The 16,624-nt window shown below is 42.1% G+C and overlaps 1 protein-coding gene across 1 annotated transcript in view; it reads right to left on the bottom strand.

The window, feature by feature from the left end:
* Positions 1–403: 403 nt before the first annotated feature.
* Positions 404–16,624, bottom strand: part of slit2 (slit homolog 2 (Drosophila)) — an 84,030-nt gene continuing 67,809 nt past the window's right edge. The window contains exons 24-35 of the mRNA XM_058640174.1: positions 15,114–15,277; positions 13,008–13,132; positions 12,751–12,848; positions 10,240–10,379; positions 7,545–7,638; positions 6,877–7,014; positions 6,088–6,328; positions 4,954–5,084; positions 4,698–4,852; positions 3,662–4,016; positions 2,728–2,942; positions 404–2,174 (exon numbers count right to left, since the gene is read on the bottom strand). Of these exons, the coding sequence (XP_058496157.1) occupies positions 1,918–2,174; positions 2,728–2,942; positions 3,662–4,016; positions 4,698–4,852; positions 4,954–5,084; positions 6,088–6,328; positions 6,877–7,014; positions 7,545–7,638; positions 10,240–10,379; positions 12,751–12,848; positions 13,008–13,132; positions 15,114–15,277 (2,113 nt within the window). The 3' untranslated portion in view covers positions 404–1,917. The remainder of the gene's footprint in view (positions 2,175–2,727; positions 2,943–3,661; positions 4,017–4,697; positions 4,853–4,953; positions 5,085–6,087; positions 6,329–6,876; positions 7,015–7,544; positions 7,639–10,239; positions 10,380–12,750; positions 12,849–13,007; positions 13,133–15,113; positions 15,278–16,624) is intronic.

Raw genomic sequence — 16,624 nt, 5'->3', positions numbered from 1 at the left:
GACATTTCTACTGCTTCACACTTCAAAATTGACAATACAATGTTGTAGAAACAAGGGGCATCAAGCACTTTGCAATCTCAAGATTGTTTGGCTCTTTTCATACTTTGGTATCCAATCAAAGTTGAAATGCAATGTGAAGATTCTGCCTACATCATAAATATTCTACTCATTGAGGATCAATTTATCAGTGTATTGATGCGTTTTGTCTGTTTTATGCACAGGATACTGTCAGAATTATTGTTCTTCTTGTATCACTGCAGATATGTCAGGCTTTACGTGACAAATAAGGCAAAGGTGAGAAGTGTGAGGTAAATATTGTGTTTAATAAACAAACATCAGTCAGGGAACTGACATTAGTCTGGGGACGGAGAAGGGAGGGAATATAAAGCACAATGCACATGTGTAGAGGTGGGGAACATATTTATCTGTTACACAATGTGCCCCTGTACAGTAGGAGCAGGAAGTTCTATATGACATACAGATCAGGATCCAAGTCTACGGTACAAAAACTTAGCAGCAACATGTTAACATTGGAGACCAAGGGGCTAACAAAGTAGTTTCATTTAGAAAAAGTCACAGTATTCTTAAAGCATAAATTTGTTAAAAAGGTAAAAACAGTTCTAAGAATCCTCTAGGGTCAATGCTACTCACAAGATCTGTGTGTGAAATACATAGGTAGGGAAATTATCTATACATTTATACTCTAATATAAAGACCTTCTGGCAATGGCACAGTACAAACTCTCAGGAAAGGCGACAAAAATATACAATGTCTTCACGTCACATTTGCAGATTAAAATGTAACTACGGTCTCTGGCAAGCACAATAGTTTCAGCAATCAAAAAAACGACTTCTCTTCAACCAAAATAAAGGACACCATCTTGTTAGTTATCAGCTATCTTGACAGTTTTATGTCTTTTTAATACAAAAATAAGGACAAATATAAATTAATATATATTAAAAGAATCAGATTGATACATGGGGATCTACTGAATAAGTACAGGTATTTATGATACAATAAATACTTGTCATTTATGACTTGGGGAGGTCGATAAACGGAGAGTCGTATATTCAACCTGGCAGGTAACGTGCCTCTACAGGTGAGACCATATGCAAATGTGTGTGTGTGTGTGTGTGTGTGTGTGTTGTTCAGTAGCTGTATAAAACACCACAAGTTTGAGCACAGCTGTGTATCGGGGGGCGTGCACACAGTCTCAGAGGGTTCAGGAGGGAAACTGCACACTACAGGTGGTGAGGTGGTTTCTCGTGTTGAAAGGGGTTATCACTGCCCGCCCTCTCCCATGCCATAATGCAGCGCCTCCCTGTGGTGAGTCTGTGGTACTACCAGTTAAGGTTACTCCTAAAACACGCAACTCACGGACAGGAAGCAGGAAGTCTACAGGAAGCGGTCAGCCCGTCAGCGACCGTTCAGTCCTCCAGGAAAGAGACAGTGTGGCACACCATTGGAGTCATCGTGACCAACAAAAAGGAGGTGTGAGGAAAAAGTCAACTTGTGTTTTGCTTTGTTTTGTTGTTTTTTTTTTTTTAATCTTTTTTTCTCCACTTCATAATAAAAAATAAGTCTGTTTTGTACTTTACAATACAATTCAACATCCCCATCGAGGAAGCATCAATCATCAGTCCAGCACTGACATCAAAAGAAAACTTTTTTTTTTTTTTTGACATTTCTCGATCTTTCTCTTTTTATTTATTTTTTTTATTCTTTTATTTTTTAAAGGTTTAAAAAATAGGGTTGGTGGGGGGAGGACTGTAGAGGGAGGAAGATTTTCCCAGTAGGAATAAGGACCTTGGGCAGTCGGGGATGAGGATCAAGTAAGGCGGGCAGGAACACAGAATAATATCTGGGTAGGAGGAAATCAGCCAAGGATATTGTCTCTCTCTTTTTAATCTTTCTATTTTATGACGAACACTTTGTACAGCCACACTTGACCACTTTCTCCACTTCCTGGACAAAAGAAGAACCATCAGTGCACTGGAAGGTATATTTCCTGCGTTTGCTGCGGAGGGGGGTGCAGCAGGTGACTTGTCCGTCTGCTCCCCCTGTGCAGCTGCCCCGACACTCTAGGCGGGAGACCTTCTCCTGGGTTTGGCACGCCGCGTAGCCTTGCTGTCTCTGGTAGACATCTCGGACCCGTTCCCCTCGGCAGGCCATCTCTGCAGCGATGAGTGACAAGAAAGAAAGATTCCTCGTTATCCACGTTTTGACTGATGACAAAGGTGATGTGGATGGTGGAAACGGCATGGCCAATATTCAACAGCTAATTCAAGAAGAATCACTTCAGATACACGTTACATGAGGTGAAAACAAGGTGACGCACAGACACTCAGCTTTTTTTTTTTTATTGGGATGCACTGGAAAAAAACAAAAAGACAAATCAGGAAAAAGAGACAGAGAGTAAAATGTGAGCAGGCAGTCTCACCTGTGTAACCCCACGTGTGGGATTAACAGGAGGCTCAGGAGATGCTGAGTTAGAAAAGCAACAGGGTTAGAAGTGTTAATGCAGAAACACAGGCACACAAGCTGCAAAAAGATATATACCGTAGGAGATTATTTTATATTATTATAGCAGCAATCTGTAAATGGCAGTCTAGAATTCAGAAAAGATTATCACATGTTATTATTATGACAGCATTAGATTTTACACAAAAGTTAACATTTCTGTACACGTGCATTCCTTTCAAAACATGCATCCACATGTTTCCTCACCTCTGTCGCACGCCTCTCCCGTATATCCACTGTTGCACTCGCAGTATGCTTTACCCAGGCCGGAGACTCTGCACTTGCCATGTTTGCATCGAGACAGACTACAGGGATTAGCTACGTCCTGGTCCTGCACATCGCAGAGTACGCCAGCAAAACCAGGCTGGCAGCGGCACGAGTAAGAGTAGGAGTTGATTGGAAGGCACGTGCCATGGATGCACCTGGTGAACGGAGGAAGTGATGGAAGTTGGTATGCACGTTTTAATTGATATAGCACTTAAAAAAAAACAGTGACAAATTGTTGCACAGTACACAGTGTTGTAATAATGAAGTACAAATACTTTGTTACTGTACTTAAGTACAAAATTCACGTATCTGTACTGTTCTTTGTTATATTTCTAGCAACTTTTACTCCACTACATTTCCTCTATCTATCTTTATTACTCATTACTACCAAATAAAATTTCAGAAGAAGAGCTTTTCTAGTCTTGATGAGCTAGTTTTGCCATTCACCCATTCACACTCAGCTAATGATATTTAACATATTGTGTTGTTTTGTTAATGTACTTTCATTTGGATGTTGACTGATATGTTGTTTTCTGCTTCCTGCCCCAAGACAACAGATGAAAATTAGCTCATAGATAACTCTGGCACAGCCACAAAGCTGACAGCTGTCCCTGTCAACGTCTAATAAATAATAATGATCTATGGCTGGTGTTTGTGAGGAGCCTCGCTGCTATATTTTGCATTGTTTGTTTATAGATGCAATTGGCTGACAGATGCCAGGAGGGCACTGCAGTAATCTAAGTGGGAGACGATAAAGATGTGAACAGATGTACAGTACAAATCTTCCAGCTTAGTCCCTTTTCTGACGCAAAATCCTAAAACACTATATTTGTACTCTGTTCTTAAAGCCATACAAACACAAAATAACACTCACTTATTGCCATCACAGGGGTTGTTGACCTGCTGGTCACACAGCGCTCCTGTCCAGCCGGGGTGGCAGGTGCAGGTGAAGCCACGGTGCCCCGTTTCATGGCAGTCGCCTTGGACGCAGGCTCCTCTCTGGCATGGCTGACAGCCTGGCTCCACCCCGTGACCCAGCCACTGTCTGGTGGTGCTCTGTGCAGTCCCTGAGCCTGGAGCTGCTGGCCCCAGCCCTGCCCCCAGGTCCTGGAGCTTCCCATTAATGTACAGGTTACGGAGGCAGCCATGGAAGCTGGTGCCATTGCGTCCACCTGAGCTGTGCTGCAGAGCTGAAAGACCGCCAGAGGATGACGCACGCTCTGGCATCCCTAATGGAAGACAAGAAAGAAAGAAAGTTATTCATTTCATTCATCCATCCATTTTCTACTGATTATTAGTGTGGTTGGGGTTAGCAGGTTAGCAGCTTGAGCAGAGAAGCCGAGACTTCCCTCTCCCCAGACACTTCATCCAGCTCTTCAGAGGGAAATCCAGAGGCACTCCCAGGCCAACTGAGAGACATATCTCTGCAGCGAGTCCTGGGTCTTCCCCGGGGCCTCCTCCCAGTGGGACGTGCCCGGAACACCTCACCAGAGAGGCATCCAGGAGGCATCCTAACCAGATGCCCCAGCCACCTCATCTGGCTCCTCTGGCGGTTCTACTCTGAGCCTCTCCCGGATGACTGAGCTTCTCACCCTATCTCTAAGGGAGAGCCCAGACACCCTGCGGAGGAACCTATTTCGGCCACTTGTATTCGTGATTTGGTTCTTTCAGTCACTTCCCACAGCTCGTGAACATAGGTGAGGATAGGAACGTAGATCGACCATGACAGACTGATGCAGAGCCTGCAGACGCCACACCGATCTGTCTGTCGACCTCCCGCTCCATTTTTCCCTTCACTCGAGAACAAGCGCCGTGCCATGCTGTGGCGAGGCGGGACCACGTAGTGGAAAAGCGGCAATATATATATATATATATATACACACACACACACACTGTGGTTGGGTTCTTACCTCCCAGGTAAAGTGGGGACTCTATGTTGAGTGTGGATTGTTTGCTGAGGGAGTTGATGGATTTGGGCGGCCCACCATCAATAGAAAGGGACAGAGTTTGATCCGATGCTACCAGCTCCACCGCATGAAAACTGCCATCATTCACTGTCTCCACACTGAGAGAAAGAGAGAGGATGGGGAGATTCAGTGTAGACGTTTGCATCATCCATCATGAATGTCTCATCAATTCCAATGTTCTGCTTGTCTTAATGTATACCTGTAAATAGCAGAAGGAGGGTAGGAGCCAGTATCATAGCTGACCCGGAGGCGCCCCCTGTACAGCTCCATGGCAATGTGATCATTGTCCCCTTTATACAACAACACACCGCTGTCCTCATCTGTAGCAATCTGAAAACACAGCAGCATATCAGTGCAAATGATGTTATTTACTGTGGTACGAAAAGTATTAAGGTCCTACAGGAACCTGTGACGGTTTGCAGTTATTGCTCACTTAAGACAGAGGAATAAATGACACCCTTTTTTGGTGGTAATAGATCTTTTATGATAGAACAATAGTACTGGACAATGAAAGGGATTTAAGAGAGAGGGGGAAGACAAACAAAGGCTGTGACTCAGAGATAAACCTAAGGCGACTGCAGAGGACTGAAGCTAAATGTTTGATGGATTTATGTAGCAATTTCATATTGGATTATTGTGCACTTTCAAAAAAGAAACAAATAAAACAAATCCAACAAATAATAAGGTGATATGACACATGGTTGTTAGCCAACAGTTAACCTTGCACATCCACTGGTTTTACATGGAATCATTATCATTTTGGAGTCATGTTTCTGGTCCTGATCTCATCTAGATCATAGACCGTACAAAATGGACGTAGTTTTCCGTTTTGCCGGGGGAAGCTAATCAGGAAGTAAGAGTATATATATATATTTGAATGGAAGTCTATAGGAAAATGAGCCTCCTTCCTACATTTTCCTGAGGAGATAATGGTCTCAATCACAAGTTCCAGGTCTTCTTCAATAGTACATGATGTCACTTTTGTAAATGATGTATTGTCCAATAGGGGTTTGGTTGCAGGTGACATCTGTGAACTTCCAGCTGCAAAACCTCAACATGGCATTAGCCAAATCAACCTCCAGATTTTCAAAATCTAGAAACTAGATAGTATTTACTCTCTTTTAGCTCAGTATTTAGTTTATACCATAAGCCTGAATGAAATATCGTACTCTCTGGCTGCTATTTGCTGTCCCGCAAGTCATTTAGTGATGTCAAAAGCACAAAACCACCCCACTAGTAGTAGAGTATTGAAATGTGAGCATATGAAGTGTCATGACAATGAAATACTGAAGTAAAATACAAGCACATCAAAACAGTACTGTGCCGTGAGCACCTGTAGGCTGATGTTGGTCTGCGGAGACAAAAGACTGGAGGGAAGCTGCAGGTAGGACTCGCGGTTGACAAAGTTGACACTGACAAGAGTCTCACAGTGCTCGCCCTCGTAGCCATGGAGACACTGGCAGCGGGGGTCTGTTCCCACAATGACGCACTGCGCCCCGTTTAGGCACTCATGGTTGTCACAGGGGCTGGTGCGAGGAAGGACCATCGGGGGAGAGAACTCGCAGAATAACCCACTGGAACACAAATTCACACATTATTTCCTGAAATGGTGTTCTTTTACACTGCACTATGAACATTTAATTTGGTTATAACTGGTAATCAGGGTGAGTGTAAATGTGTGTTATCACCAAATTAGAGAATTTAAAGCTTTATTTCCCCCCCCAGCCCCAGTTAGACATCTGACATACATCCGCACAGTGTGATGAGCAAATAATTACATTTTTAAACTAGCCTCTATTCCCACAATAACTACAACTTCTCACACCATGAAATTTCCCAGGACAGAGATAGGACAAATCTCCCATACAAAGATAATAGTGCACACTGCAATAGCTGACATTGAACACAAGGGGGAGACCCTTGGACACCTTACACTGTAAGTATACACCACAGAGATATGTAAGATACAGATACACAGCAAGGTTTATACACGTGAGATCTGTGTTTTCACACAAAAACGCCGGGTTAAGGAAATGACCCTGTTTTTTTTAAGGATCAGACAATTACCATGTAGTGCACAATACTATTACAGATCACAGGTAAGGACAGAAGAACACCTCACCTGTATCCATCTGGACAGATGCAGGTGTATCCGTTGATGGCATCGATGCACTGACCTCCATTTTGACACTTGTTGTCTTTACAGTCGTCAAAGTCCAGCTCACAGTGCTCACCTATGTAACCTGGAGTGCACTCACACCTGCAATGTCCAAACATAAAGAGATGGATATGCTTGGTGAATGATCTTTAAATGAGCAGTTTTCATGTATCAGGATGAAGTGGAGGGAGGCTGCTTTTAATGCTCCAGAATATATATTAAATTCATATTTTAGAGCAGTGACTGTTTAGATAATTTGATATGACTAAGCAAAAGTACATGGTGCGTCCACACACTTAAAAAATAGCAAATCATTGCTCCAGTAAACCTCCAGTGCCTGTGTGTGTTTGGATTTGTTGCCTCTTTAAGATCTTGTTCTGGCATAAACACTGAACTTGTCAGGACCAGTCGTCCTCATGGAGACCAAAACGTGGTCCGAATGAGGCAGAACCTCATTTCTGAGGAACTGGTGAAGTTTAGAGCTAACATTCAAATTTGCATTCCCATAACTGGTTGTGGGATAGTGCTTTGTTTAGGTTGTCCAAATGAATGGAAGTCAGTCACTGTGTGTGTGTGTGTGTGTGTGTGTGTGTGTGTGTGTGTGTGTGTGTGTGTGTGTGTGGTCCTCGTACTTGTATCCCTGTGGGGTCAAAATGCACTTTGAGTCATGCTGACATGGGTTCAGCTCTGGAGCACAGAAATCCAGTTTCTCTTCACACAGCTCCCCTAGAAACACACAGAACAAATAAACACATGAACAAATCCTCCAAACCCCTTCTCCAGCATTTGCATTCTATCAGCAATAATGGGGGAAATTTTAATCCGGAACATATCACCATGATCCCACTCCCTTAATAGCAGGTTTCTGCTTATGCATCTTGGTTGAGTTTCCAAACGCGTACACAGAATTGTTTGTGCTGCATGTACAGAAACGTGTGTGTGTGTGTGTGTGCACTCTGATGATGGATGACTCTCCGGTGGCCAGAAACAATGCAACAGTCTGATAAATGATCCCATCTCTGGGAATTTCATATTCCTGACGATATTCCTGAGAGTATTCCAACGTTGCTGAAGCTCTGAACTCCCACTAAAGAACTGATGAGGCATCAGGGAATAAACCAATACTCAAGGCAGCACGAGTCTACTCTGGGAATAAGTACATGATCAATGAGATGAGTATGCCTGAGAAATGAATGGAACATGCTTGTGTATTTTTATGCTCTGGACCTCTTGTGTCTATATTATAATAAAGTATTTATTTTTTGGGGATTATGGCTTTAGCTGCACTTGATTCAAACATGACAGACGATCCAAGCAAATCTCTACATCTCTGAAACACTCTGCCGATGATGACACATTCATTTTTTTTATTGCTTTTATTTTTATTGTCTGACTTTTTTTCTCTGCAGCATATGCAATCGCTGCAGATGTCGCAGTAACTATCTTTCTGCAAGTAGAACAGCCAAGACCACTTCTCTTCTCTCGGAACTGTCACTGTATTTGGGAAAATACTCCTGTTTTAGGTCTGATTAGCTGAGAGGAGACGAACAAGTGTTGTTCTCACTTAAATAACTTGATTTACTTTGTGCTGAAAGTAATTATTAATAAAAACAACAACAACAACATATCCTGTTAATAGCTGGCAAGTTACTCCACTATGATAAACGTGGACACTGTGGTTGATTTTGTCCTCCCTGTCACTAGGAATACTCACTACGGCACAATGTTTTTAAAAATGGAAGTCTTTTGGGGGCCGAGTGTCACGAGCACACTCGGAGAACTGGAAACTATTGACAAAACGTTGTTGTTTTGTCTCCAACAAAAAAATCATCAGTCGTCTCATTTTACCAAATTGTTTACCTGCAAAATATACTATACCATACTCCAGTATGACATGTATACAGTAAGCAACAAGCAGGGAAACCACAGATATGTGAGAGCATTAAAGACTCAGTGGTCTGTTTGAACATCAGGGACATGCACTGCAAACATGGAGCATAACTGCATACAGGATGTTGAATCTGTGGTATCATCACATTTCTAGGGAGCACGGATAAAGCACAGAAAATGAAGGAAGGAAGGAAGGAAAGGAAGCAAGGAGACAGGAAAGACAGAGTGAAGAACAGACTAACCTCTCTCCACCTCATTGGTAGCAGCTGCAACCACAGAAAAAAAAAACACAGACGACATATGATAGAAAGCAGATTGAGACAGGAAAAGAAAAAACACAGCGAGACACAGAGAGAGACACCGCGCCACAAAGGTTAGCTGTCAGAGGTGATTAGCACAGTGAACAAGCAGACAAACAAGTAGCAACACGCCAGTTAGACAGCAAATATGATCTGTCTGCAGTTTATTCATGTTAAAAAGATGTATTCTTCATCTGTGTGTTAATGTTTCAGTGAGACTGTCCTCCAACGAAACCTAACTATGGGTCATGTGCAGGAAACACCACCAATAGCCCAAAAACATGCAGATTTGAGGATTAGGTAAATCAGACACTCTAAATTGACCCTCAGTGTGAGTGTGAGAGTGGAAGAAAATGGATGAATGGATGGAAAATAGGCGCCCCTAGTGGTAATCTGGTGCATTGGGCGTGTCGATGAGGTTTTCACTGGCAGTTTGAGACATGTTAATTTTGTTTTTTTATGTCATTGTCTGTAAATGACTTTTTAGCCCTAACCCTAATCTCACTAACGACCCAAAATTACATTACAGTTGAAGGACAGGTTGGTTTCAGTGGATACAACAGAGTTGCCTGCAACTAAAATCCCTATAAAAAATGTTAATTCACCCATAAATGAGACAAGTCTATGTTTTGATCCTTTTCGAAACAATCTTTGAATGTTTCTTATAATAATAATAATAAAGTCAGTGATGTAGAAAACAATAAGGCAGCGGTAAATCAAAATACAAAAGATGGAAACAATTTGCACTGTCAACACTGCGAGTACTGTCAACACTGTTTAAAGTTGTATTTATATTCCACTGGTAATGGTAATTCCACATGTAATAGACAGGTGTCAATTTACTAGTATTTCTCAGGGGAAAAAGAAAAAAATAACCCTACAAAAATAAAGGATGGAAAAAAACTTAATTTCCCTGGCAACGATACCTGTAACTTTGTGTGTAATGTTTAATTAATGGGTTATTTGTCTTCCTTTTTTTTAGACATACAAACCACACAAAATGACAGAAATTGATAACTGAAACTATAATACGGTATAAACGTTTATCACATGATTCTGTGCAAAGCAACTGAAATGCGAATTTTTAATAGACACCAACCCCTCTTCATTCATCTGCGTTTCTTTAAACGTGTGTTACCTGTGTATTCTGGGGAGCACATGCACGTGTAGTTGTTGATTCCATCAACACAGGTGGAGTTGTTCTCACAGTCGTTATCTTCACAGTCATCGATGTTGATCTCACACGCGTCGCCTTCAAAGCCCTCTGGACACACACACCTGAGAATACACACACACACACACACACATATCACAGATTGAACTCATGCATGTGAGTGTGGATCAAATCTATTACCTCTACTCAGGTTTATATGCACACACACACACACAAACAAACACAAGGAGTACAAGCTGCCAGTGTAGAGCCACAGCAGAAAGGGACACAATCACGCATCGAGAGACACTCACCCACATACAGTGTTGTATATTATGAGTCTAATTAAGAGCTCTTATGCGTCACAGACTCAAGTGGACTAATATCTCATTATAGAGTCAATGACAGCTTTTCATGATGAATATTTCACCTCTGTGTCCAGAGAAGAAGAATAAGAAGAAGAAGAATAAGAAGAAAAAAGACAGGAATACAGAACATACAGAGAGAAAATGAAATGAAGAAGTAATAGAAGAGACGGAGAGAGACAGAGAGAGACAGAGGATGAGCTGTGATCTTGGGCTGGTCTAATTGTCCGTGTGGGTGGTTCAAATCTGCTTTGAGGGAGCAGACAGATATTAGCTCCCTGCCTGTTAAAACTAAGCAGCCTAATGAAAAGAAGGTGATTCTCACAGCAGGCAGAGGGAGACTGGAGACAAAACTGGTCCAATGAGCAATTTACCTCCTGTTAATTCGTTCCCATCTGTCATTAAAAGGTGCAGCATCTTTAATGAGGTTATCTGCTGAGGGTCAGCTCTCCTGCTATGTCCTCTAGTGTCTTCTTCACTGGTTCACACAGGTATATTGATATAGACTGGTTCCTATTGCCTTGCGTTTTAGTATGATTTACCATCGGTCTCTGCATTTTATTTACATGTGTATATTTCTTTCTGTTAAACTGATGAAAAAAATATTACACTTTGATCAACGGTTATATTTTTTACAGCAGAGAGAACATTCGGAGAACGTTTTTACACTTTTTCTTCAGATGTGATTTAAAGGAGACATATTATACCCTATTTCTCCAAGTTAAAATAGTTCTCTGGTGTCCTAATGAACATGTCTGTGACATGCTTTGGTCAAAATACCATAAGGATGAAGCACAATAGCAGTTCAATAACCCTGCCAAAACCGCCCCTTTCAGAACGCTTGGTTTTGTGCCTGGTTCCTTTATATGCAAATGAGACACAGGCAAACACACACCCACTTCTTCCAGGGGGTTTCTGATTTGTCCTTTTTACTGCGCCCACTCGCTCAGCTCCTGTTCCCTCCACTCCATTCCTCTCCCCCTCCCTCCACTAGTTCTCTGACAATATCAACATGGCAGCGTGCGCGGACAACAGCAAGAGTGCCGTCACAGGAAGAGACGTCCTACATAAGGATCAAGCCGAACACTGGCGAACTGTAAATCAGTTAAAAAGACTTAGGGACAGCACCGCTGATCACCACCACTGATCGCTAGCGGTGAGCTCCATAAACTGCCGCTGTATGTGACTGTATCAGACTGAGTCTGTGCTCCGGTCATGGAGGACGTACTGAACAAATATTTTTAATTAGGACGTGTCAGAATGGTCAGTTATGAGCTCTATTTGACCTTTTCTTAAAAATGTGTGTGTTTGTACGTCGGTGAAATACGGTCGCTGACTAAATACGGCGACCGCTGGCCGCAGTCTGATGCGAAGTGGTGCGAACACACGAACACGCGTTTGCTGACTTTAACATTAGCTTTAACATTAGCTTCATATATGAAATCCTCTGAGGCTGGAAGTTTGTGTAAAACACTGTGCTCCACTGTGCAGCCACCAACAGCACACTTGTCCCTCCGCATTGACATAATACCGCTCTTCCTCCCTCGCCTGCACTCTCGCATTTTATAGAGACAAGATGGAGCTAAGGTGGAGCTCTCGAAGTAAACTTACTGGTGGGGTGGTTACATTCGCGGTGAAATGCGCATGCTGCCGTCATAAGGCGCAGGGAATTCAACATCGCGTGTTTTATCGCCTAAACTTACACTAAGGGGGCCAACGAAAAAAAGAACTGAGTATTCTTTTTCCACACTTTGGCGACTGCTAGGGCCTCCAGAGTCCCAAATATAAGTATTACAATGGTTAAAAAGTTGATTTTGCATAATATGTCCCCTTTAAACAATCGTATTCCGTGGTTAGGAGCTTATGACTTACAGGAAAATTACAGAGAGAATATATTCAGAGAACTATTATAGTGGCAATCAAAATAAAATGTCAAAATCACCCTATATTAAAGACTTTTAATTTAGGTGGAGTGCCATAAAGGATCCTACAATTCACATCACACGACCTAGAGCCTGATGATAGACTTTTCAGGCTTTAGAACTCTCACTGCAGAGCAACATCATGCAACAGTTCTCACAGGCTGAGCTTTGACACCAAAGTGTAAGAACACAGAAATCCTCCTTCTCACCAAAAGTTGCTGTTTTCTCCTTCCTTCAGGTGGCACGTTCCACCACTCTGACACGGGTTACTGATGCAGGCGTGAATGGGCTCCTCACAGTTTTGGCCCTAAGTACACACAAACACACACATTCAGCGCTTATTATTATATTAACGTCCATTTTCTTAAAGATACTTTTTCTTATCCCCGTGATATTTGCAAAGTTAGTACACTCTGGATTACAGCTGGAGCTTTACAGAAATGATCGTTCTGTGTAGTTTGTATACCTTAAATCCATAGGGACAGGTGCAGCGGTAGTAGTGCACAGGGTCATTGGAACAGGTGCCATCGTTCTTGCAGGGGCTGGACAGGCAGGGTTCACACTTGGCCTGGATACTCATATCCACTGGACCTGTGTGAAGGAAACACACACACACATACACACATATAATAATCTGTATCTAGCAGGTCAGAATACACACTTAAATGACTGTACATGATCAGGGACCTGCTCAAGGATCAGGGAATACTGAATAACGTCGTTATATCTACCATCATTTCAGGAAAAGGCCAATTGTAAGAGCTGTTGTATAAGTATGTGATACGTTAACACTGTAGTGCGTAACCTTTAAATATTTCAAACTTTTTAACAAAGGTCCGTTAAGTTCAAACGATTCTCAATTTCCAAATATAGCAGTGTTTTGCTCTCTTGTCACCTGGCGACATATTTACTTATTGCACCCAGGAAGTCATAGACACAAAGTGCACTAGTAGATGGATATGGAAACAGGTCCAGGAGTATGAATGAAAAATACACAGAAGAAGAACATGAAAGTGAATTCTACTGGTTAAAAATCATTCCCAGGCAACCCAGTGTTGTGGGATGAACGCTTTTTTCCTCCGCCTGTCCCTGCACTGCTGGTGTGTTCATACAAATACTCCCTCAGTCAGGGCTGATAGTATTACTTGACAGAGTTTTCAGCTGAAGGACACAGTGATTACCAGTGTTACATTGTTTCTGTTCAGGAAGACCAAACAGAGGACATTAGGGGGTGCTGTTGAGCCAATTTGCCACACCTATGCATCATGGCCACAGAATACGAAGGTTTTTCAGGTTTGTTTCCATGCATGTTCAAGCCACCAAAAATGTGACCACACTTGGAGAAGGAGAAACGATTAATAACAATAATTGGAGGGAAACAAAAGGGCCCTTAAACCATCCTGTGTACTCAAGTCATAAAAAAACTCAGCAAAAGGTACGCACTGCAGCTTTAAGTATGTTGTAAATAATTGGAAAAATAACAGACCGCGTTTGCAGGACCATGGCATGTACAGAGGAGACATTTTCTCCATCAGAACATCAAACATTGAACATTTGGGACACACAACGCTGGTGAGAACATAAGGATCTTAAAGGGAGCAGAGTGGTTCAGAAGAGAAGGAAAACTGGGCTGGGACAGTCAGGAGAGACTGAAGAGGAAGAAGTGGGATTTGAGCAGCTACTTTACCTGGCACCAGAAAACCACAAGGCCCCAGGACGTCTACAGTGTGTCAGTTAGTTAAGGTCAGAAATAGGTTTTTAGTCATGTATTCATGTGAACAGCCAAGATCACAAGCACATTTGTGGTTTTCAGAGATTTATACAAACTTAATGTGAATTCATTCATTTCAAGCATGTTGTTGCCATTTATTAGCTCCCACTGAAAAGCACATACTATATTAGACATACTATATACAGTATAACCCTCAAGGAGCTCAATGATAAATGTCTTTCTAATATCTTTGTTGTCATTAACAGATACAAATACAGAAAACTTGATTAATCTCTGACTGGTTTATACAGTCCAACCAACCATATATACACATCCTTGCAAAATCTTGTCAGAGGAAGATTGTTGATGGTTGATGGGAAGATTAGGATTATATATATGTATAAAATATATTTCAGCTCCAGTCAAAAAGGTCAGCTTTTTATTTGTTAAATAACTGATTCATTTACTTAATTCTATTATTATTTTTTCTTGTGGAGGTGTTGTGGTACAGGCTCCTTGTATTTACGCTGTCATTGCTTTTCATGCTGGAAAATACCAGATAACCAGAAAAAATATAGTAAATACAAGAATAAATAAAGGAAAAGCGCATAAATGCGGCTGAACAAAGACAGTTACATTCTGATGAGTCTAAAGTGACTTATGCATTCTTTTGTCTTCATGGGAGGCGACAGGTAACGTCATCCTGACAGCATCAAGAAAAACTCACCAGACAGGACATGAATATTGTTAATAATTAATTTCCTTCTGTGGGACATTCATTCATTCATTCAATTCATTCTGTTGGGCTCTTACAATTTCTGATTCGTCCTTCAATTATATCGTATCACTACTGTTGTTTACCTGTGCAGGTGAACTTCTTGGAAGGTGTGGTGAGCAGCAGTTTGTCCGTCATGTCACCGGGTCCGGCACAGCGGGCTATGCCAGGTTCCTTGTAGCCACTTTTTACCCAGTCTGACAGCCACTGCATGTGGCAGTCACAGTACAGAGGGTTGGCGCCCAGAGCTCTGTCAGTCGGAGGGACAGGAGAGTGAGAACAACGTTCACACTTACAGCACGGTGAAGAGTGAAGGTCGCCATTTTAACCTTCGTTTCAGAGCAAAATGTGCCGCAGAACAGAGCCAAGAAAGGAAAATGTGTCACCAAGTACTAAGTACTGGAGTTGTACACCACTGGTAAATTAAATGCTTAAGTACAGTGTGATTAGAATAACTGGTGGCATCTGATTCTGACAGGAGTGTTGAGTTTTCTCAAGCTTTACGCAATTTTAATCAACTGCGACACTTCTTGTGCTGATCTATAGCTTATAACTCGGGCGGGTTTTTCTTCTTGTTTAAAGGTAACCAATTTGTGTTCAATCGGGCGGTGCACCAAAGTCACACTTACATCAGCTTTTTTTGGCGTCTGCTGACTCGTTCAGGCTCCACGGCGATTCATTAGCTACTTGGCTACCATCCTAATTACCAGTCAAACTCATGCAGGTGTGGCGAGCAACCTTCAAAGCCTAACACTTGTCTGTGATGGTTTCATAGCAACACGCTGCTACATCTCCCCCCTCCAGCAGCACAGACCTCTGTCTTTTCTGCAAAGATTTGCTGCTATGATTTTACTCAACTTGACATATTCACTGTATCTATGCCTGTACTTATGATTGGGGGACTTGTTCTCTCGGGAGAATTATGACTTTGTCACGGTTAATTAAGTTCTTTCCCTTTAGTTGTCCACTGCCCTGTGCCATGTCTACTAACTGCCCTGTCATTTCAGATCCCGCTCCTCCCACCTCTGCCCTGCAGTAACCACAGCCTGCTTCCTCACATCCACCGGCCACTTTGAGCTGTGACAAATGTGCCGCTTGGATTCTTTGTGGACATCTTTACAGAGATGAAACCTTTAACAGAATCCATCTGTCCAGCCATTTGAAATAAATGGTCAATCATTGAAGTGTCCCTAACTGGCCTATTGCAGGGGTCAAAAAGGAAGATAGAGCCAGTGACAGGGTTGTAAAGTAATAGACTAATCTTCTCTGGTCTGCAGAGTATATCAGCAGAAAAAAATAAAAATACAACAGCCTGTCAAAAGCACTATCCATGGTGCTGATCCTGGTGAGCACAAGTGAGCAGACACAGACACTCCCTCACTGTTATTCCCATCAGCAGGTAACACTATACGTCTCTCTCTGCAGTTGCTGAGAGGCAACATCTGTCAACTGAAGAGGAAAAGTAAAATGCAGTGTAAGAAATCAATCTTTCATTTCTTAATTAGCTTGGTTTATTATTTTGGACCACAATCTCCTGTGTTAGACTGAATGTTGTTGACTAATGTTGAAAGGTTTCAGTTTCTGTACTGGATTCCTT

This window comes from Solea solea, chromosome 10 (assembly GCF_958295425.1).
Source record: "Solea solea chromosome 10, fSolSol10.1, whole genome shotgun sequence".
NCBI classification, from domain to species: Eukaryota; Metazoa; Chordata; class Actinopteri; order Pleuronectiformes; family Soleidae; genus Solea; species Solea solea.
Note: the sequence above shows the minus strand (reverse complement) of the source record. Positions and strands in the feature narration are given on the sequence as shown.